This window comes from Heptranchias perlo, chromosome 1 (assembly GCF_035084215.1).
Source record: "Heptranchias perlo isolate sHepPer1 chromosome 1, sHepPer1.hap1, whole genome shotgun sequence".
NCBI lineage: Eukaryota > Metazoa > Chordata > Chondrichthyes > Hexanchiformes > Hexanchidae > Heptranchias > Heptranchias perlo.
The window spans coordinates 36029157-36051211 of NC_090325.1; the positions used below are offsets into that span (position 1 = coordinate 36029157).

A 22055-nucleotide genomic window follows, 5' to 3' on the forward strand; every position below is an offset into this window, starting at 1 on the left:
AGGTACAGTGGGGAAGGAGGTGCTAAGTTATTTAAACCAAGGGACTAAAACTAATCTATCAACTTTCAAAACTTGAATTAAAAAAATACACAACATTTTTTAAAAAGCCTAAGTAATTACTAATTACTTTGAAATCAAACTAAATCCACTTAATAAATATAATCTAGATCTCAAGTGATTCTATTAGTCCTAGAAATAAACTACTGATAAATAAATAAATAAAAACTAGAAATGGCAGTACAGGCTGTCTGTGTCGGGACTGTGGTATGCGGGAGTCTGTGGACAGCAAAACTGTCCCGGATTGTCACATCTGCAGTAAATGTCTCTGGCTTGAGACACTCCGGCTCAGAGTCTCTGATCTGGAGTGCGAGTTAGAAACACTCTGACACATAGGGAGGGGGAGGTGGAGAAGGAGGTCACGCAGACACTGGTCCTGTCCAACAGGTGCAAGGTACTTGATACCTGTGAGGATATGGATGAAGGCTGCAGGGAGGATGCCCAGAATACTAACCATAACACCGTGGAGCATGAGGCAATCCAAGGGAGGGAGGATCAGAATACAAAGGTTGTAGTCAAAGGAGATTCTATAATCGGGGAATAGATAGCTTCCTCTGCAGAAGAATTTGGAAAGGGAGGGGGAGGATTCAGTTCATGTCGTGGTCCATGTCGGCACCAATGACATAAGGAAGAACAGGGAGGAGGTTCTGCTAAGGGCATATCAGAAGCTAGCAACTAAATTAAAAAGCAGGACCTCACGGGTGGTAATCTCAGGATTATTACTCGAGCCACCTGCTAATTGGCATAGGGATAGACAGATCAGAAAGATGAATGAATGGCTGAAGGAGTGATGTGGGAAGGAGGGGTACAATTTCATGGGACACTGGCACCAGTACTGGGACAGGAAAGAGCTGTACTGCTGAGATGGGCTCCCCCTGAACCGGAATGGGACCCAGAGTTGTAGCCGAAAAGATAAATAGGGCAGTGCATAAGGCTTTAAACTAACAAGATGGGGGGAGGGATCTGGTAGCAATAACAAAAGCTATTAGACCGAATTGCCTGTTTCTGTGCTGTACATTCTACGTAAAGCAAGTCTGCAGTTGATCTAAAGACAGAAGAGGCCCTTCAGATAAGTCTAAAATTTTCCTTTGTTGGGTCAGAAGATGAAAGAGTGCTCGTGCAGGCTCACAAGGAAAGTTGCAGCCTCCCTGCCTCGGACTCCCCCCACCCCCCATTCCCTCACGTGAGGGGCCCTCCCGAAACCACCTCCCCGTAAATTACTTGGAAGGTGGCGAGAAGCCAAGGGCTGCCTGATTTTTGGTTGCTGGCAGCTGCTCTGTGCCCTCTTCACCCCTGTTCCGGACGGGAAGTGGACCGGCGGCTATGAGACCCAGCGGTTAACATCTTTGTGGCCTGTTGCTGCTTCCGTCAGGCGGGGAATCAACTCGCAGCTCCCCGCCGGAAACCTGCTCCGAGTTAAAATCCGCCCGATAATGATGAATTTATGCAAGTCAGGCCATAGTTAGAGTTTTGGCCACTTTCATGATAGAAAGGACGTGAAGGCCATAGAGCATGTGCGTAGTATAGATTCACTAGGATGATGCCAGGTTCTCCCCTAGAGCTTCCAGTTGACTTAGAGAGGGTGGGCGGAAGATTCGCCCTTATTCCCAGACTGGAATTGGGGCTGCAGGATGCACAGGACTGAAACCCGGCAGATCAGGGTTTCACCCCACGTTCCAGTCCCCACCCAATTAGGAAATCTGTCCAGCTTCTGCCCCTTAGCTCACCGGACTTCTGGGCTCAGTGTTACAATCCATTTACCATGCAGACCCCACTGCTAGATTCTTTCAAGTTTTGGGAATGCCTAATATTAGAATTATAAGCAGCATTAATAAACTTACCAGCACAGGGCTCATAAGCACTCGCCGATGCATATTTAAATACTGTTCCAGGTTCAGGGCCAAACTTAGAATTAGTTATTCAATGGCAACATAACTTTGGCTAACAAATCAAAAAAGTTCTTGGGTTAGCTTTGTCATTATCAAACATGAGTTTCTTTTTCTCCTGAATTATTCAAAATCTGACAGAAAAGCACCCAGACTTATAACTTTGGTTCATCTTATATTCATAAGTTTAAATTAATTAAAGAGGAAGGAAAATGGGCAGAAAATATGGATGAAAAGATAATAATTCACATATTGCTTTATTACTTACAAAATGTCTATAATTTAACACTGGCTGGGAGCTCAGCCAGTTCCCGAGCTTGATCATGACAAATTGATTAACTATTTTAGACTTGCACATTACCCTGCCTTTCTGAAACAGCTAAACACATAATCTACACAAAGGCCTCGATTTTAACTCCAGGAGGGTTTTGGGTGGGTGGGTAGCAAGGCAAGTTGGAAACTCACCGGTAAATAAGGCCCGGTCAATTTAACTCCCAGGCAAGAAATCACCAGGTAGAAGCAGAAAATCACAGTCCGGAGGCCACTAGCCGACACTAGGTAGGTGGCGGCATCAGCTTTGGGTGCCGTTACGTGGGGGTCTTACGTTCAGGAAGCGGGGAGATTCCGTAGCAGGGAAAGCCTAATTTTTTGGGGCTGGAGCAGCATTTCTGGTCCTCCTGGCAGCATAAGGAAAGTAAAAAATGTCAATTGTTTGGGCCTCTTCTGGCCCCTAGCTCCTCTTCCACACTGTCATCAATGGGCAGGAAAGCTACAGTGGCTTCTCCGCTCAAGCCACCAGTTAAAATTACAGTTGGGTCAGAATGACATTATTGGGGCACAACAACAACAACAACAACAACAACAACAACAACAACAACTACAACTCACATTTACATAGCACCTTTAGCGTATTGCTATCTTCCTGCAGTCTAATAGCAGCCTAAGTTTTCTTTATAATACTAAACAATTATAAATCACTGGTTAGGCCACAGCTAGAGTATTGTGACCAATTCTGGGCACCACACTTACGGAAAGATGTCAAGGCCTTGAAGAGGATGCAGAGGAGATTTACCAAAATGATACCAGGGATGAGGGACTTTAGTTACGTCGAGAAACTACAGAATTTTGTGCTGGGATTGTTCTCCTCAGAGCAGAGAGGTTAAGGGGAGATTTAATAGAGTTGTTCAAAATTATGAAGGGTTTTGATAGAGTAAATAAGGAGAAACTGTTGCCACTGGCAGGAGTGTCAGAAACCAAAGTACACAGATTTAAGGTAATTGGCGAAAGAACCAGAGGGCAGATGAGGAGAAATCTTTTTACACAGTGAGTCATTAAAATTTGGAATGCACTGCCTGAAAGAGTGGTGTAAGCAGATTCAATAGTAACTTTCAAAAGGGAATTGGATTATATGCTGACGGGGTTAGATGAAGAAGGGTGGGAGGAAGCTTGTGTGGAGCATAAACACTGGCATGGACCTGTTGGGCTGAATGGCCTGTTTCTGTGCTGTACATTCTATGTAATTCTATGTACTTGAAAAGGAGAACATTTGCAGGGCTATAGGGAAAGAGCAGGGGATTGGGACGAATTGGATAGCTCTTTCAAAGAGCCGGCACAGGCATGATAGGCCAAATGGCCTTCTTCTGTTCTGTATGACTCTATGATTCTATGAAATGTCTTCTGCCAAAACTGCCAAGTGGACAATTATAGTCGGCCTCCTTACGAGGTCCCCATTATCATAGATGCCAATATCCAGTTATTCGATTCACTCCACGTGACATTAAGAAGCTGCTGACTACACTGCACACAGTGAAGAGTATGGTTCCTGACAACATTCAAACTGTAGTGCTGAAGACCCAGGTACCACAGCAAGTCACCCATCCAAACAAGCAATTCCAGTGCATTTATGACACTGGCACCTACCCAAGAATGTAGAAAATTGCTCAGGTATGTCCTATCCACAAAAGAGAAGATAAATCTAATCGAGCAACTACCACCTGATGGAAGAAGTCATGAATTGCGCCATCAAGGAACACCTATACACCAATAGCCTGCTCAGCGATGCACAGTTTGGGTTCCACCAGCACCATTCCAAACCTCATCACAACCTTGATCCAGACATGGGCACAAGAGCTAAATGCCAGAGGAGAGGGGAAAATAACTGCCTTTGACGTCAAGGCAGGAATCGGCCGAGTATGGCACCAAAGAACCAGAGCAAAACTAAGGTCATTGGGATCAATAGGAAAACCCTCTGGTGGCTGTAGTTATCCCTCACACAAAGGCCGTGATTGATGTAGGCCAATTATTTAAGCCCCAGGACATCACTGAAGGAGTTCCTCAGGGAAGTGTCCTCACCCTATCCATCTTCAGCTGCTTCATGATGCCGTTACATTCTGTCACAAGGTCCGGAGTCGGACGATTTGCTGTACATTCTACAACACACGGCTCCATTCACAACTCCTCTACAGGGAGATACACTAGAAGTTTCCTGGATATGCTCATTTGCATATCCATTGGTGTAATACTGGTGCAAGCAGTTGAACATCAGGAAACATCTTTTAAATGCACTCTTCAGGCTGTGTTAATCAGCAGAATACTGGGGGACAAGAAGGTAATACAGGAATGCTGCTTGGCTCTTTCATTCCTCTCAAATTACCTCATTGAAGGTCTTAGCAAATTTTTATTATCCTTGGACAGAATTATGAATATTCAAATGCCATCTGTGCCCAGAGGACAGCAGGGCATGGCACCAAACCAAAGTAGACGAACAAACAACTTCACTCGTTCAGACCTCCAAGCCCTCCTGGGGAGCATTGAAGGCAGGATTAAAATACTCCTGACTGTGGGTGCCACCAAGTCACCCAGAATTATCACCCGTGCCGCCTGGAGGGCGATGGCATTGGCACCCCAAGAACAGCAGAACAGCGCCACAAGAAGTTCCATATCCTCAGCAGGGCAAGCAAGGTAACACACTGCACACCTCTTTCTTTTCTTGCTTGCCCACTCTGGGCACCAGCACACTCTTTACCATCTTAAAGCAACATTTCCACAACTAACCCTTTACAATACTCACTGGTTAAGGGTACCTCCAACTCCCTATCCTGCACTATGGCCACATAGCTCCCCAAATACACAACAACTAGATTACATAACCTCAAAGCCGCTTCCCCATTTTAACAAGCTCAAGCCTTCACATCTGACAATGGAATGTTGTCATTTATTGCAAGGGGAATGGAATATAAAAGTAGAGATGTTTTGCTACAGTTGTACAGGGCATTGGTGAGACCCTTGTGGGAGAGACTAGAACTAGGGGCCACAGTTTAAAAATAAGGGTCTTCCATTTAAGACAGAGATGAGGAGAAACTTTTTCTCTCAGAGGGTTGTGAGTCTGTGGAACTCCTTTCCCCAGAGAGCGGTGGAGGAAGGTCATTGAATATTTTTAAGGCTGAGTTAGATAGATTCCTGATTAACAAGGGGGGTCAAAGGTTATAGTAGGTAGACGGGAAAGTAGGGTTGAGGTCACAATCAGATCAGCCATGATCTTATTAAATAGCAGAGCAGGCTCAAGGGGCCGAGCGGCCTACTCCTGCCCTTAATTTGTATGTTTGTATGTATCTCTAACTTCACCTCTCCCATGCCACTTGGCATGCACCCCTTAATTGCCAGCTTTATCTCCTTTAGTTATCTCATGTGGGAAAAACTGATGCACAACGCCCAACAAAGGCATGCTACTGGAGAGCCCACTCCATCTTTAAACCCCTTATCTCCGCACCTGGAGTACTGTGAGCAGTTCTGGGCACCGCACCTTCGGAAGGACATACTGGCCTTGGAGGGAGTGCAGCGTAAGTTTACTAGAATGATACCCGGACTTCAAGGGTTAAGTTACGAGGAGAGATTACACAAATTGGGGTTGTATTCTCTGGAGTTTCGAAGGTTAAGGGGTGATCTGATCAAAGTTTATAAGATATTAAGGGGAACGGATAGAGTGGATAGAGAGAAACTATTTCCGCTGGTTGGGGATTCTAGGAGTAGGGGGCACAGTCTAAAAATTAGAGCCAGACCTTTCAGGAGCGAGATTAGAAAACATTTCTACACACAAAGGGTGGTAGAAGTTTGCAACTCTCTTCCGCAAACGGCAATTGATACTAGCTCAATTGCTAAATTAAAATCTGAGATAGATAGCTTTTTGGCAACCAAAGGTATTAAGGGATATGGGCCAAAGGCAGGTATATGGAGTTAGATCACAGATCAGCCATGATCTTATCAAATGGCGAAGCAGGCACGAGGGGCTGAATGGCCTACTCCTGTTCCTATGTTCCTATGTTCCTTTAAGGACAAGACCAGGCAATTCTTGGGGAGGCACTCAGTTCTTACCGTGGGAGATGGTGAGGTCAACGACATCTTGCCAGTGCCAGGTTACTGACTGAGCACCTGCACTTTCGCCGTGGCATCTCTCTAAAGCAACACAGCACCATAACCTTCCACCCCCCTTCTCTATCCCCTTAATCAACCCTCACCATTGATGGCCGGCACGACTGACACCCTGAGTTAAAATGAGGGTTGTATTTTCTGATAAAATGATTTACATTTCTTTAGTGTTCTCCAGTATGAATGAAGAATATTAGTTTATACATTTTTTTTAATAAAAAAATTATATGTTCCTCAGTTAAAATGAAAATTGCCTCCATGATGTTAGTGCAACAGAATTTACAGTGTTCTTGTGATCTCAAAAGGAATCTGGCAATTTCCTTGCATCTTTCCCAACAGCATCATTGACATTTGACAGCAGAAAAGATTGGCTATGTGTCATGTTATAATTACAGCTCCTCTGACTTCACGTGGCTCAGCCATATAAATAATACAGAGTCTTTCGAAATAGCATGCTGATTTTTCTCCTATCATAATTTGTATATATTGGTTCCCTGACTGGCGACTTGGGACAATTTTGGATTCGTGCCATGTCCACACAAAATGATTTGCACAATTTGTTCTGGCTGTGAACGGCAAACTCTCCTGAAATTGTTTTTTTTAGCAAAAATGACATTGTGAATACATGCCCACCATAACACAAGGATGTAGTGATGTCATCAAGTTGTGGTGCCCAGTAAAAATTAAGGGGGCGAATTTCCATGGTGTTTCTCCCACTTACTTGCGATAACTTCAGCGGAAGAGGGCGTTTACATGTCGTTTATGGCATTTTTCTGGGGTACTGTTTTAGACCCGGTATCATTCTGGTGAATCTGTACTGCACCCCCTGCAAGGCCAATATATCCTTCCTGAGGGGCGGTGAGATTTTAACAACAATCTAGTAGCTTTGATGGCCACTTATTTGCTATTAGTCCATAAATCACCATGTTTATTGAAGTCAATTTCAATGGTGGGACATGACCATGGTGGGACGTGACCATGGTGGGACGTGGCCATGGTGGGACGTGGCCATGGTGGGACGTGGCCATGGTGGGACGTGGCCATGGTGGGACGTGACTATGGTGGGACGTGGCCAAAGTGTGAAGTGGCCATAGTGGGATGTGAGAATGGTGGGACGTGACCATAGTGGGACGTGACCATGGTGGGACGTGACCGTGGTGGGAAGTGACCATGGTGGGACGTGACCACTATACTACCATACCTGAGGACAAAAAGAGGATAAGTAAACAGTTGAGGGGAGAATTTCCATGGGGTTTCCTTGTTAGGCAAGGATATTTAGAACCAGGGCAGGTGGACGGTGTTAAGATATAGATCAGCCATGGTCTAATTGAATGGCGGAACAGGCTTGAGGGGCTGAATGGCCTACTCCTGTCCTGTGTGCCTTCCTATATTTCTAAATGTCCAATTGGTCCACTAATGTCCTTCAAGGAAAGGAATCTGTCACCCTTACCCAGCCTGGCCTACCCATGACTCCTGTCCCACAATATACTCCATTCAAATTCCACCAGACCCCATCACAGTCTTGATCCAGACATCAACACAAGAGCTGAATGACAGAGGTGAAGTGAGAGTAACTGTCCTTTATCTCTGGCCATGGGGTCACTTGCTACCATGGTCACATCCCACCATGGCAAGTGTGAAATTAACTTCAATAAACATGGCAATTGATGGGCTAATAGCAAATAAGTGGCCATCAAAGCTACCAGATTGTTGTTAAAATCTCACCGCACCTCAGGAAGGATATATTAACCTTGCAGGGGGCGCAGTGCAGATTCACCAGAATGATACTGGGCCTAAAAGGGTTAAATTATGAGGGCAGGTTGCATAGATTAGGCTTGTATTCCCTTGAGTATAGATCTAATTGAGGTGTTTAAGATGATTAAAGGATTTGATAAGGTAGATAGAGAGAAACTATTTCCTCTAGTGGGGGAGTCCAGAACAAGGTGGCATAACCTTAAAATAAGAGCTAGGCAGTTCTGCGGTGATGTCAGGAAGCACTTCTTCACACAAAGGGTAGTGGAAATATGGAACTCTCTCCCCAAAAAGCTGTTGAGGCTAGAGGTCAATTGAAAATTTTATAACTGAGATTGATAGATTTTTGTTAGGCAAGGATGTTAAGGGATATAGAACCAGGGCGGGTAGATGGAGTTAAGATACAGATCAACGATGATCTAATTGAATGGCGGAACAGGCTTGAGGCGCTGAATGGCCTACTCCTGTCCTATGTGCCTTCCTATATTTCTAAATACTCAACTGGTCCATTACTGTCCTTCAAGGAAAGGAATGTGTTACCCTTACCCAGCCTGGCCTACACATGACTCCTGTCCCACAATGTACTCCACTCAAATTCCACCAGAATCTCTCGGCTCCAGACCTCATCACAGTCTTGATCCAGACATCGACACAAGAGCTGAACGACAGAGGTGAAGTGAGAGTAAGTTTATCTCAAAGCTGGTTTTGATCAAGTGTGGCAACAAGGAGCACTAGCAAAACTGTAGTCAAGGGGGTCAGGGGGAAAAGACTCCAGTGACTGGAGTAATAGCTGATACAAAGGAAGATGGGTGTAGCTCTTGGAGGCTAATCATCGCAGCCACAGAACATCACTGCTGGAGTACCTCAGGGAAGTCATAGAATCATAGAAATTTATGGCACAGAAGGAGGCCATTTGGCCCATCGTGTCTGTGCCGGCCGAAAAAGAGCTATCCTAATCCCGCTTTCCAGCTCTTGGTCCGTAGCCTTGGAGGTTACGGCACTTCAAGTGCATATCGAAGAAATAGGTCCTTCCTATCCACTCTATCTAGGCCCCTCATAATTTTATACACCTCAATTAAATCTCCCTTCAGCCTCCTCTGTTCCAAAGAAAACAACCGAGCCTGTCCAATCTTTCCTCATACCTAAAATCCTCCAGTCCTGGCAACATCCTTGTAAATCTCCTCTGCATCCTCTGTAGTACAATTACATCCTTCCTGAAATGTGGTAACCAGAACTGTACGCAGTACGATAGCTGTGACCTAACTAGTATTTTATACAGTTCTAGCATAATCTCCCTGCTCTTATATTCTGTGCCTCGGTTAATAAAGGCAAGTATCCCATATGCTTTTTTAACCACCTTATCTACCTGGCCAGGTACCTTCAGGAATCTGTGGACATGCAGTCCTAGGTCCACACTTCTCAGTGTTCTTCCATTTATTGTGTACTCCCTGCCTTGTTTGCCCTCCACAAATGCATTACCTCACACTTCTCTGGATTGAATTCCATTTGCCAGCTTTCTGCCTACCTGACCAGTCCATTGATATCTTCCTGCAGTCTACAGCTTTCCTCCTCACTATCAACCACACAGCCAACTTTTGTATCATCTGCAAACTTCTTAATCATGCCCCCTACATTTAAGTCTAAATCATTGATATACACCACAAAAAGCAAGGGACCTAGTACTGAGCCCTGCAGAACCCCACTGGAAACAACCTTTCTGTCACAAAAACACCCGTCGACCATTAACCTTTGCTTCCTGCCGCTGAACCAATTTTGGATCCAACTTGCCACTTTCCCTTGGATCCCATGGACTTTTACTTTTCTGATCAGTCTGCCATGTGGGACATTGTTAACAGTCTTGCTAACATCCACGTAGACTACATCAAACATACTACCCTCATCGACCCTCCTTGTTACCTTCTCAAAAAACTCAATCAAGTTAGTCAGACGTGACCTTCCCTTAACAAATCCATGCTGACTGTCCTTGATTATTCCGTGCCTTTCTAAATGAGGCCAGTGTCCTCAACCTAACCATTATTAGTTCCAATGTTAATGATCATCTAACCATCATAAGGTCAGGAGTGCGGCTGATTATTTTGTAGCCTTCAGCTCCATTCATACCTCCTCTGGCAATGCAGCATCCCATGCCAGCCTAAAAGCAGGACCTGGACAATACTCAGGCTTGGGCTGACAAGTGGCAGGTATCATTTGCATCTTTCAAATGTGAAGCAATGACCATCTCCAACAAGAAATGATACAGCCACATCTCCCTGTCCTTCAACAGGACCACCATCATTAAGTTCCCCACCATTAACATCCTGCGACCTCACCATTGACCAGAAGCTTAACTGCACATCCCGTGAACAAAATTTATGCCATCACTCCTGGGTTTCTATGGATCTTCCACCGAAGTCATGACGGACTATTGAGAGAACCACTCATAGGCTTTGTTCCAAGACTATGGGGGTAATTTTCCCCCAAATAAGTGCACACAGGTGGCAGACAAGTATCTCCACCATTAGTACATACTTGGAAAATTTTCCCTAGTGACAGGTACAGCATTTTCATATCTGGGTATTGATTATGGCAGCTGAATTTGCAAACTTATTACAATAACTTGCATTAACACTCACAAATGTCGATGTGACATTTTTCCATTCTGTGAGGTGCAAGCCAATTACAGTATATTGCAATTGAATCAGACCAGGGACCTGCAGTAAACTATCTAAGAACAGAAAACCGAAAATACTAGAAAAACACAGTAGCTCCATACGCCTCAGAAAGAGAATGCTTTTACTCTTTCAGCTGCTGTGTGTTTTCAGGAAATGCTGTTTTTATTTTGGATATACAGTATCTTTACTTAAGAATGGAAATTTGACAGAAACTGCTTCAGGCCACTTAGCAATTAATGTCATAAATTTCAAAACAAGGTTGTACTGCAAATACATAGTACATTGATTTCTAAAGGCACAGTGCAAGTTAGTATAAGAATGCAGTTAAAATAGTTATAATAAAAAAGTCTCAGAATTTTTGTAAAATACCAGAATTATAGAACAATAATACGATTTCTCTCTGGTTGAATGATGCAGTAAGGAAGACTTGTATTTATTTAGCACGTTATCGTGTCTCAGAAAAGTGTCTCATATATAAGCAGACGTGCAACCATTTTGCGTACAAAAAGATCCCTCAATCAATTAATGACGCGAATGACCAGTTAATTTGTTTTTTTGGTGATGTTGGTTGAGGGGGGAATGTTGACCATGATAGTATGAGAACCATGGGATCTTTAACTCCCAACTAAATCGGCAGACAAGGCCTCAGTTTAACATCCCATCCAAAGACCAGCATCTCCAACAATGCAGCACTCTGGCAGGTTTGCACTGAAGTATCAACTTAGATTATGGTCTTCCAGAACTGGAGTGGTCTTGGCTTCCCAATGCAACACAACCTCTGTCACAATCATTAATACTCCATACCTTCGTTGACAGTTCCCGGTTTTCCCATTGGATAGCACAAAGCTGGACATCCTTAGCTTTAATCTGTTCCAGGATCTGGCGATACTTGGAACAGAGCTCAGCCACACATGGCTCAGATTCATTAACTTCAGGTGATTCCTGCAATGGTCTCTGTAAAACAACACATGTTGTATAAATGATGCTGTCTGGAGGCTGCCACTGATGGATATAAATTACTTCTCTGAGATTCTTTCTCAACAGTCCTAGCATAAGATTGTCACATAGGTATATTTGGTGACAATCCATTTGCAAATGTTACCTGTTTGAACAGAAAGTTTTTGAAGGAGCCACTTAAAGAAAAAGCATGTCTATATTACCTTAGGGTGCTGTGGAATCTACCCCATTTGTATTTAGGATGTGGAGATGCCGGTGATGGACTGGGGTTGACAATTGTAAACAATTTTACAACACCAAGTTATAGTCCAGCAATTTTATTTTAAATTCACAAGCTTTCGGAGGCTACCTCCTTCCTCAGGTGAACGATGTGGAAATCACATCGTTCACCTGAGGAAGGAGGTAGCCTCCGAAAGCTTGTGAATTTAAAATAAAATTGCTGGACTATAACTTGGTGTTGTAAAATTGTTTACAATTTGTATTTAGGGCAGGTTTCAGGCAACAGAAAATGACTGCATATGTACAAGTCTGCACATGCACGGTTGAAGAAGGTGTATCCAGGTGAAGAAGTGATTGTGAAACTATATTGCTGCCCAGTATAAGCAGGCTGAACACTGAGGTAAAGCAGGAATAAGAACAGTGACTTCATCATAGAACCAGCAGTACCTAACTTCAAAACTCCCAGCAATTTTCTGAATTATTCTACCAGGCTGATCTGGGTTAAGGTATCAATCGCCCAGCATTCAATCACACCCATGTCATTTTACGATGTATAAGAATCTTACATCATGGAAACAATTACGTGTACATGGAAAATATATTTGGAACAGTTAGATTGCCACATGGAATATCAGAATTCAGCACTACAATTAACTATCATTTTACCTGAAAATTTCCCGAACATTTAGATTATAAAAATATGCCACGGGATACTGATTTAATGAAGGCATTAATGCAGTTATTTTAGATAGTTAAATGTATCTGCTAAATAGTTAAATTTTCAGCTAAAATAGAAGAGGGAAGAATTTCAAGTAAATGCGTTAAGTGTTTGTACGTTAGCATCACATGATTTAGCTTCAGGGCCTTCCAATGCCTATCAAAACTATTTTGTAGCATTCTAATGCGTTTAATAAGTGAAGTAGTTAACTAAGCAACTTTTACCGAAACAGCTAGTGATATTGCCAGAATCACAGTACTGAAATAGTATAAAGAAACTCCTGAGTGGTAATAACAATGTGTACAATGTGTACAATGTTAGGTGGGGCACTGTAAACAAATAATGCATCACTCAGGGTGCAGTTTTCCTCAGGCAGTATCAATGAATGAGTCAGACTGTGCTTTTGTACAGTCACATGCTGCAATGTGTTCCAGAGCTCTTTATCAACACAAAGTTTTGATATAATAATTAGGCCAATTATATTGTAGTTCCATTGAAAAAGACAGACTTGCATTTATATAGCACCTTTCACAACCTCAGGATATCCCAAAGCACCTTACAGCCAATGAAGTACTTTTGAAGTGTAATCACTGTTGTAAAGTAGGAAACAAGGCAGCCAATTTGCGCACAGCAAGGACTCACAAGCAGCAATGTAATAATGACCAGGTAATCTGTTTTAATGATGTTGGTTGAATGATAAATATTTGCCAGGAAACTGGGGAGAACTCCCCTGCTCCTCTTCAACATAATGCCATGGGATCTTTTACATCTACCTGAGAAGGACTTGGTTTAATGCTGGAGGTGGCAGAAAGGAGAGTTTGAAATGGAATGGTTGCGGGAAAGCAAGCAGCAAGAAATTTGGAGGGTAGTTGCTTATAGCAATAGAAGTTAATATTTAGATTTGTAAACTTTTGTTATTTTTCCCCTGAAGGAGATAGATGAGAGGATTCATACTGTTAATGTTGCATTCTTTCTTACATTCTTTTGTTGTTACATACTCACATTTTCATTGTTTATTTAATAAATTTGTTTAATATTTGAAAAGTGGATCAATGTCCGACGTGATGTTTTATTGCTTATCAAGGAATGGAGATAGATCTTGTGGAAGCATAAGAATAATCCCAATAGTTCCAAAATATTTGACAGACAGGGACGTTCTCTTTGATGTCCTGGGTCCATTACAAAAGTTTCACCTAGATAGTAAGGCCAGTGAAGATGATGTCAAAGACATAGGAAATTGGAATTTACATAGGAGACTGATCTAAGATAAGGCAGTTGAAAAATGTAGAGCCAAAAGAAGGGTAAAAAAGGCTCAAAAACCTAACAGGGTGGTTATTGGAGTAAAGACTAGAAGCACACATATGCTGACAGGAACCAAAGAGAATGTGTTTGGTTTTGCTGACTTTAGGCTGGAGGAAATTTTGGTTCTTCAGGTCTTAATGTCAGACGGACAAGTGGAAAGTGTAGCGATAGCCTTAGGATTGGTGGAGGTGGTAGAGATAAAGTTGGGTGTTGTCAGCATACATGAGGGCTATCATCAGCCAAACCTGATTTGTCCTCAACCAAAGTCAAAACACACACACACACACACACACACAGACACACACACACCGTTTCCAGCAGAGGTCATTGGATGGTGATTAGGAACGAAAACCTTGGCTGATTTTTCCTTCCCCTAACCCAGGGATGTGTGTGGTCAATGTTAATATGCCTATTGCGTGGAAGGAGGCATTGCTGGACTTGGTTCTAGGGAACGAGGTGGGCCAAGTGGAGCAAGTGTCAGTGGGGGAGCATTTAGGGAGCAGCGATCATAGAATCATAAGGTTTAGAATAGCTATGGAAAAGGACACAGACCACTCTAAAGTAAAGATATTCAATTGGAGGAGGGCCAATTTCAATGGGATGAGAACAGATCTGGCCCGGGTAAATTGGAATCAAAGATTGGCAGGCAAAACTGTAATTAAAGAGTGGCGGCCTTTAAAGAGGAGATGGTTCGGGTACAGTCTAGGCACATTCCCATGAGGCAGAAAGGTAGGGCAACAAAAGCCAGAGCTCCCTGGATGACAAAAGAGATACTGAGTAAGATGAAACGGAAGAAAGGGGCATATGACAGTAGAGATACTGGATGGGTTAAAAATTGATAAAGAAGAGGTACTAGAAAGTCAAGCTGCACTTAAAGTAGAAAAGTCACCCGGTCCGGATGGGATGCATCCTAGGTTGCTGAGAGAAGTAAGGGTGGAAATTGCGGAGGTACTGGCCATAATCTTCCAAAACGTCCATAGATACGGGGGTGGTGCCAGAGGACTGGAGAATTGCAAATGTTACACCATTGTTCAAAAAAGGGTGTAAGGATAAACCCAGCAACTATAGGCCAGTCAGTTTAACCTCAGTGGTGGGGAAACTTTTAGAAACGATAATCCAGGACAGAATTAACAGTCACTTGGATGGGGGTGGATTGATTAGGGAAAGCCAGCACGGATTTGTTAAAGGCAAATCATGTTTAACTAACCTGATAAGAGTTTTTTGATGAGGTAACAGGGAGGGTAGATGAGGGCAATGCAGTTGATGTGGTGTATTTGGACTTTAAAAAGGCATTTGATAAAGTGCCACATGGTAGGCTTATCATCAAGATTGCGGCCCATGGAGTAAAGGGGGCAGTAGCAACATGGATACAGAATTGGCTAAGGGACAGGAAACAGAGAGTAGTGGTGAATGGTTGTTTTTCGGACAGGAGAGAGGTGTACAGTCGTGTTCCCCAGGGCTCAGTGGTGGGACCACTGCTTTTCTTGATCTATATTAATGACTTCGACTTGGGTGTACAGGGCACAATTTCAAAATTTGCAAATGACACGAAACTTGGAAGGGTAGTGAACAGTGAGGAGGATAGTGATAGACTTCAAGAGGATATAGACAGGCTGGTGGAATGGGCGGACACGTGGCAGATGAAATTTAACGCAGAAAAATGCGAAGTGATACATTTTGGTAGGAAGAACAAGGAGAGGTAATATAAACTAGAGGGCAGAACTCTAAAAGTGGTACAGGAACAGAGAGATCTGGGGGTATATGTGCACAAATCGTTGAAGGTGGCAGGGCAGGTTGAGAAAGTGGTTAAAAAAGCATACGGGATCCTGGGCTTTATAAATAGAGTCATAGAATACAAAAGTATGGAATTCTTGATGAACCTTTATGAAACACTGGTTCGGCCACAACTGGAGTATTGTGTCCAGTTCTGGGCACCGCACTTCAGAAAAGATGAGAAGGCCTTAGACCGGGTGCAGAAAAAGATTAGTGAAGACAAATGTAGGTTCCTTACAGTCAGAAATGGGGGAAATTATAATGGGGAACAAAGAAATGGCTGAACAATTAAACACATACTTTGGTTCTGTCTTCACAAAGGAGGACACAAATAACCTCCCTGAAATGTTAGGGAACCAAGGGTCTACTGAGAGGGAGGAACTGAAGGAAACCAGTATGAGTAAGAAAATAGTGCTTGGGAAATTAACGGGGCTAAAGGCTGACAAATCCCCAGGGCCTGATAATCTACATCCCAGAGTACTAAAGGAAGTGGCCCTGGAAATAATGGATGCATTGGTTGTCATCTTCCAAAATTCTATAGACTCTGGAACAGTTCCTACAGATTGGAGGGTGGCAAATGTAACCCCACTATTTAAAAAAGGAGGGAGAGAAAAAACAGAGAATTACAGACCAGTTAGCCTAACATCAGTAGTGGGGAAAATGTTAGAGTCTATTGTAAAAGATGTGATAACAGAACATTTGGAGGGCATTAACGGGATTGGACAAAGTCAGCATGGGTTTATCAAAGGGAAATCATGCTTAACAAATCTACTGGAGTTTTTTGAGGATGTAACTAGTAGAATAGATAGGGGAGAACCAGTGGATGTGGTGTATTTGGATTTTCAGAAGGCTTTTGATAAGGTCCCACACAAGAGGTTAGTGTGCAAAATTGAAACACATGGGATTGGGGGGAATATACTGGCATGGATTGAGAATTGGTTGACAGACAGGAAACAGAGAGTAGGAATAAACGGGTCTTTTTCCGGGTGGCAGGCAGTGACAAATGGGGTACCGCAGGGATCAGTGCTTGGGACCCAGCTATTCACAATACATATCAATGATTTGGATGAGGAACTAAATGTAGCATTTCCAAGTTTGCAGACGACACAAAGCTGAGGTGGAATGTGAGCTGTGAGAAGGATGCAAAGAGGCTCCATTGTGATTTGGACAAGTTGAGTGAGTGGGCAAGAACATGGCAGATGCAGTATAACGTGGATAAATGTGAGGTTATCCACTTTGGTTGTAAAAACAGAAAGGCAGATTATTATCTGAATGGTGATAGATTGGGAAAAGGGGAGGTGCAACGAGACCTGTTTTTCCTTGTACACCAGTCGCTGAAAGCGAGCATTCAGGTGCAGCAAGCAGTTAGGAAGGCGAATGGTATGTTGGTCTTCATTGCAAGAGAATTTGAGTACAGGAACAGGGATGTCTTACTGCTGTTATACAGGGCCTTGGTGAGACCACATCTGGAGTATTGTGTGCAGTTTTGGTCTCCTTATCTGAGGAAGGATGTCCTTGCCATGGAGGGAGTACAACAAAGGTTTACCAGACTAATTCCTGGGATGGCAGGACTGACGTATGTGGAGAAATTGGGTCGGCTAGGCCTATATTCACTAGAGTTTAGAAGAATGAGAGGTGATCTCATCGAAACATATAAAATTCTAACAGGACTAGACAGACTAGATGCAGGGAGGATGTTCCCGATGGCTGGGGAGTCCAGAACCAGGGGTCACAGTCTCAGGATACGGGGTATGCCATTTCGAACCGAGATGAGGAGAACTTTCTTCACTCAGAGGGTGGTGAACCTGTGGAATTCTCTACCACAGAAGGCAGTGGAGGCCAAGTCATTAGATGTATTCAAGAAGGAGATAGATATATTTCTTAATGCTGAAAGGATCAAGGGATACGGGGAAAAAGCGGGAACAGGGTACTGAGTTAGACGATCAGCCATGATTATTTTGAATGGTGGAGCAGGCCCGAAGGGCCGAATGGCCTACTCTTGCTCCTATTTTCTATGATTTCTATGTTATTTTTCTAGAACAGATTTACTAGACTGATTCCAGGGATGAGGGACTTTAGTTACATGGATAGTCTGGAGAAGCTGGGGTTGTTCTCCTTGGAACTGAGACGGTTGTGAGGAGATTTGATAGAGGTATTCAAAATCATGAAGGGTCTAGACAGAGTAGATAGAGAGAAACCATTCCCATTTGCAGAAGGGTCACGAACCAGAGGACATAGATTTAAGATGATTGGCAAAAGAACCAAAGGTAACATGAGGAAAAACTTTTTTACATGGCGAGTGGTTAGGATCTGGAATGCACTACCCGAGGGCCTTGAAAAGGGGACTGGATAAATACTTGAAAGGAAAAAATTTGCAGGGCTACGGGGAAAGGGCAGGGGAGTGGGACTAGCTGGATTGCTCTTGCATAGAGCCGGCGCGGACTTGATGGGCCGAATGGCTTCCTTCCATGCTGTAACCTTTCTATGATTCTATGATTCTATCGCTGCTCTGACTGAAATCAGCTAACTCAGTGCAGACTAGGGATCCAACCGTGGAACTTCAGCAAAGATTTTCCTCTCTTTTTTGCCACTTTAGTGGCAGAAGCGGGTCAGCGAGGGGTGGAAAATTGGGTGGGGATCCGTTATGTTGGGTCTCTGGCCATTTTTCCATGTGTTGCATTTTCCACTGGAAGTGACGGCAGCCCTTGAAAGCACATTCAAATATGTCAGTAATACCAGAGTGAGATCATACATCACAATTTCTGTCTTTACTGCCTTGAGCATATGGTGGATGTTACTTCCATCAGCGTTTTACTGGCATGCAGCATTGCTAGAGCCAAGGGAAGGGGCTTAAAATTTAAAGGATCCTCCACAGTGAATGCAGTCAATCGCAGGCAAATTGACACGCTCTCACCCACTGGTAGATTTGGTCAGTCGGCTCCAAGCCCCCACACTTCATGTTGCCTGGGTATCAGCTGGCACCTTTAAGAGACGGGGCCTTACTGTAATAGCTACTTCCCACCCCCAGACCATGGCACGCTCCCTGGCATAGGTGGAAACACCGCCGGAGGCATACCAAAATAATTTGCATATGGCTGGGCAGGCAGGTAGGCACAAAGCCTGCCCCACCAGCGTTACATCCTGGCAAAGGAAAAAATCCCACCGTGCTGGACTTGATGCCTCAGTCCTAAACCCAATTACCCACTTGGGCGATTAGGGGAGCTGATATAAAACTTTTTGTGAGAAAGTAACCCACTGGTAATAGGTAATAGTTTACTGTTGCCAGCACTTACTCGAGAGATTCATTCTCCATTAGTAGCAGAAAAAACAACAAATGCAAGGAATGTAGTTCAGTGTACCTTCATCTCTTGATGATGACTGTCAGTCACTCCATCCTCATCCCCAAACATCTGCTGTCGCACTTTCTGTATTGTAATTCGCATCTAGATAGATAGAAATTTTAGCAAGATCAAAGTCTCAACAACTGACACCTTTGACTCAGCCTGCTCATAAATTGAGCTCCAGGTTTGTTTAGGAGCCCTTGCCATGACCAAGCTCCAGGGTTTTACTTGATTAAAATTTTAGTTAGAACTAGCAGGTTTCCTGTGGTGATATACTGTTTAATAACGCAGGAGTACCATACCATGTATTGCAAAATATATTATTCTGCAATAAGCTGTGTTTCTGATGGCCTATTCCTTTGAGACAAGAAAATCTAATTGCTATAAATGAATACACTTTGAGGTTATTCATAGTTTAAGTGTTGCTTGGTCAGGGTACATTGTAGCTGGAATATACTTGTCAGTTCCACATTGCAATAGAGAAGCAACCAGAAATTTAAGATTGTTTTGCATCTGTATCAAATGTGACATTGGTAGGGTGGGGGGGAGGAATTTTTGTATTTAGTTGTAAAACTGTTCAGCCTAAAAATTAGATCCTTCAGCACCCGTTTTTTGGGGTGAAAAGTGGGCGTTGAAAGCTCCAATATGGCGTGCAGCGTGTGCATGCTCAGTTTGGGCCAGAAGAGCGCCGTATGCCAAATCTGTTAGGGCCCCCGTCTAAAACCAGCATAAGGCACATTGCCTGTGCAAATGGAGGGCCTAATGCCCATTTGAGGCCTCTTTGGGAAATTGAATCGGGACTGACTGTAGCATGTGTTGTGAAGGTGGCAGTATGTTTTCTCTGGATAAAGCAGCCAAATCAGTGGTTCTTAAAGGGACTACTGGAGGCTGCCACCAAAAAGGCACATAAAGGAGTTCTCCTCATTGAACCTGCGGACCGCTGCTGGCCACTGAATGCCCCCTTCCCGATCTCCATCCTCCCTCAATCTCCACCCGTGTCCCCACCTGCTGGCTGACTTTCCTCCTCTTCACGACTGGAGCACTGCATCTTGGGGTACAGCTAGCACCCCCAGCACGCAGGTCATGTTCTGATGGTGCAAGAAGACAAATTTCGTGTGGTTGTCTTATGCGTCAGTTTTAGTGCAGCAGTCATTGCCAGTGCTGTGTGAATTATACAAGTGAACCATTGTGGGAGCCACAAATGAATGTTTTAAGTGACGATAAGAGTATATTAGTCAGAAAATCCATGCAAAGTAGATCAGGATTCATCAGGATTAATATTTCACCTTTTTTATGTATTCTGTCTCTTCTTTGATTTGTGTAATAGCAGATCCATAAAACAGACTGTTTTCTCCGTTTTCATGGCTGTTGTTTTCCAACATTCTATGCTTGGTGCAGTACATTGTAAGTGCAATAAAGATGTAACCTTTCCAGGCGACAAAAAAAAACAGAAAAATTATATTAGATGATTCCTTAATTAATTTAGTTATTTGAGTATGACTCTTGTGTTTGTTCAGATTAATATGAATTACCTTGTCCTACAATGAACGTTCAGTTCATATCTTAAGTGTGTTCCATCACTGGAAAACCTTGTAGCCTACATGCTCGTATGTGAATATTTTCCACCTGCGTGGATGACTGCAGATGCAACAACACTCAAGAAGCTCAACATCATTCAGGACAAAGCAGTCGGCTTGATCAGCAGCCCATTCATCACCTTAAACATCCACTCCCTCCACCACCAGCCCACCGTGGCTGCAATTTTGTACTACCCACTGTATCAACTCGCCAAGGATTCTTCGACAGCACCTCCCAAACCCGCGATCTCCACCACCTAGAAGGACAAGAGCAGCAGGTGCTTGGGAACGCCATCACCTCCAAGTTCTCCTCCAAGTCACACACTATTCCAACTTGGATATATAGCGCCATTCCTTCATCGACACTGGGCCAAAGGCCTAGAACTCCCTATCTAACAGCACCATGGGAGTACATTCACCACATGAACTGCAGTGGTTTGAGAAGAAGGCTCATCACCACCTTCTCAAGGGCAACTAGGGATGAGCAATAAATGCTAGTGACACCCTTATCCTGAGAATAAAAAAATATGAAGCCTATCAATCTGTTGGTTGAAGGGTTGGGGATGTATCTCAGTGACATATACTCAGCCAAAGGTGCAATCTCGGCCTGGTAAGATATTGTTAAGCATGGTAAGAATAGAAAGGAGGGTGCTCACACAGCACTCGCTGATCTTTCTGTTCCATGTGCCATTCCTCCCTGAGAGGAAAGGTAGCTGGTCAGCCCCCAGGCTTCTACCCATATGCTACTCTACAACTGGCTGCTACAAGATGCATAAGAGCAGTCCAGGGCAGCCCTCCTCTAAAGGTCCATGTTCTCTAGACAGTTCCACATGGCAGCATAGCCAAGATTTTGTAATTTATCACACCATCTGTTCACAGTGTGTTAGAGTTTTGTAATACTCCCAGGTATCAGCCATTCATAGAATCACAGAATCATAGAAATTTACAGCACAGAAGGAGGCCATTCGGCCCATTGTGTCTGTGCCGTCTGAAAAAAAGCTATCATGCCTAATCCCAATTTCCTTGGTCTGTAGCCTTGTAGGTTATAGCACTTCAAGTGCATATCCAAGTACTTTTTAAATGCGATGAGGGTTTCTGCCTCTACCACCTTTTCACGCAGTGAGTTCCAGACCCCCACCACCCTTTGGGTGAACAAAATTATTCTCAGCTCCCCTCTAATCCTTCTACCAATTACTTTAAATCTATGCCCCCTGGTTATTGACCTCTCTGCTAAGGGAAATAGGTCCTTCCTATTCACTCTATTTAGGCCCCTCAGAATTTTGTACACCTCAATTAAATCTCCCCTCAGCCTTCTTTGTTCGAAAGAAAACAATCCCAACCTATCCAATCTTTCCCCATAGCTAAATTTCTCCAGT

The 22055-nt window shown here is 43.6% G+C and overlaps 1 protein-coding gene across 2 annotated transcripts in view; it reads right to left on the reverse strand.

The window, feature by feature from the left end:
- Positions 1–22055, reverse strand: part of LOC137324784 (coiled-coil domain-containing protein 68-like) — a 50177-nt gene that overhangs the window by 22368 nt on the left and 5754 nt on the right. For both annotated transcript variants that reach the window (XM_067989524.1, XM_067989573.1), the window contains exons 2-4: positions 20389–20528; positions 19121–19204; positions 11597–11746 (exon numbers count right to left, since the gene is read on the reverse strand). In XM_067989524.1, coding sequence (XP_067845625.1) covers positions 11597–11746; positions 19121–19204; positions 20389–20505 — 351 coding nt within the window. In that variant the 5' untranslated portion in view covers positions 20506–20528. The remainder of the gene's footprint in view (positions 1–11596; positions 11747–19120; positions 19205–20388; positions 20529–22055) is intronic.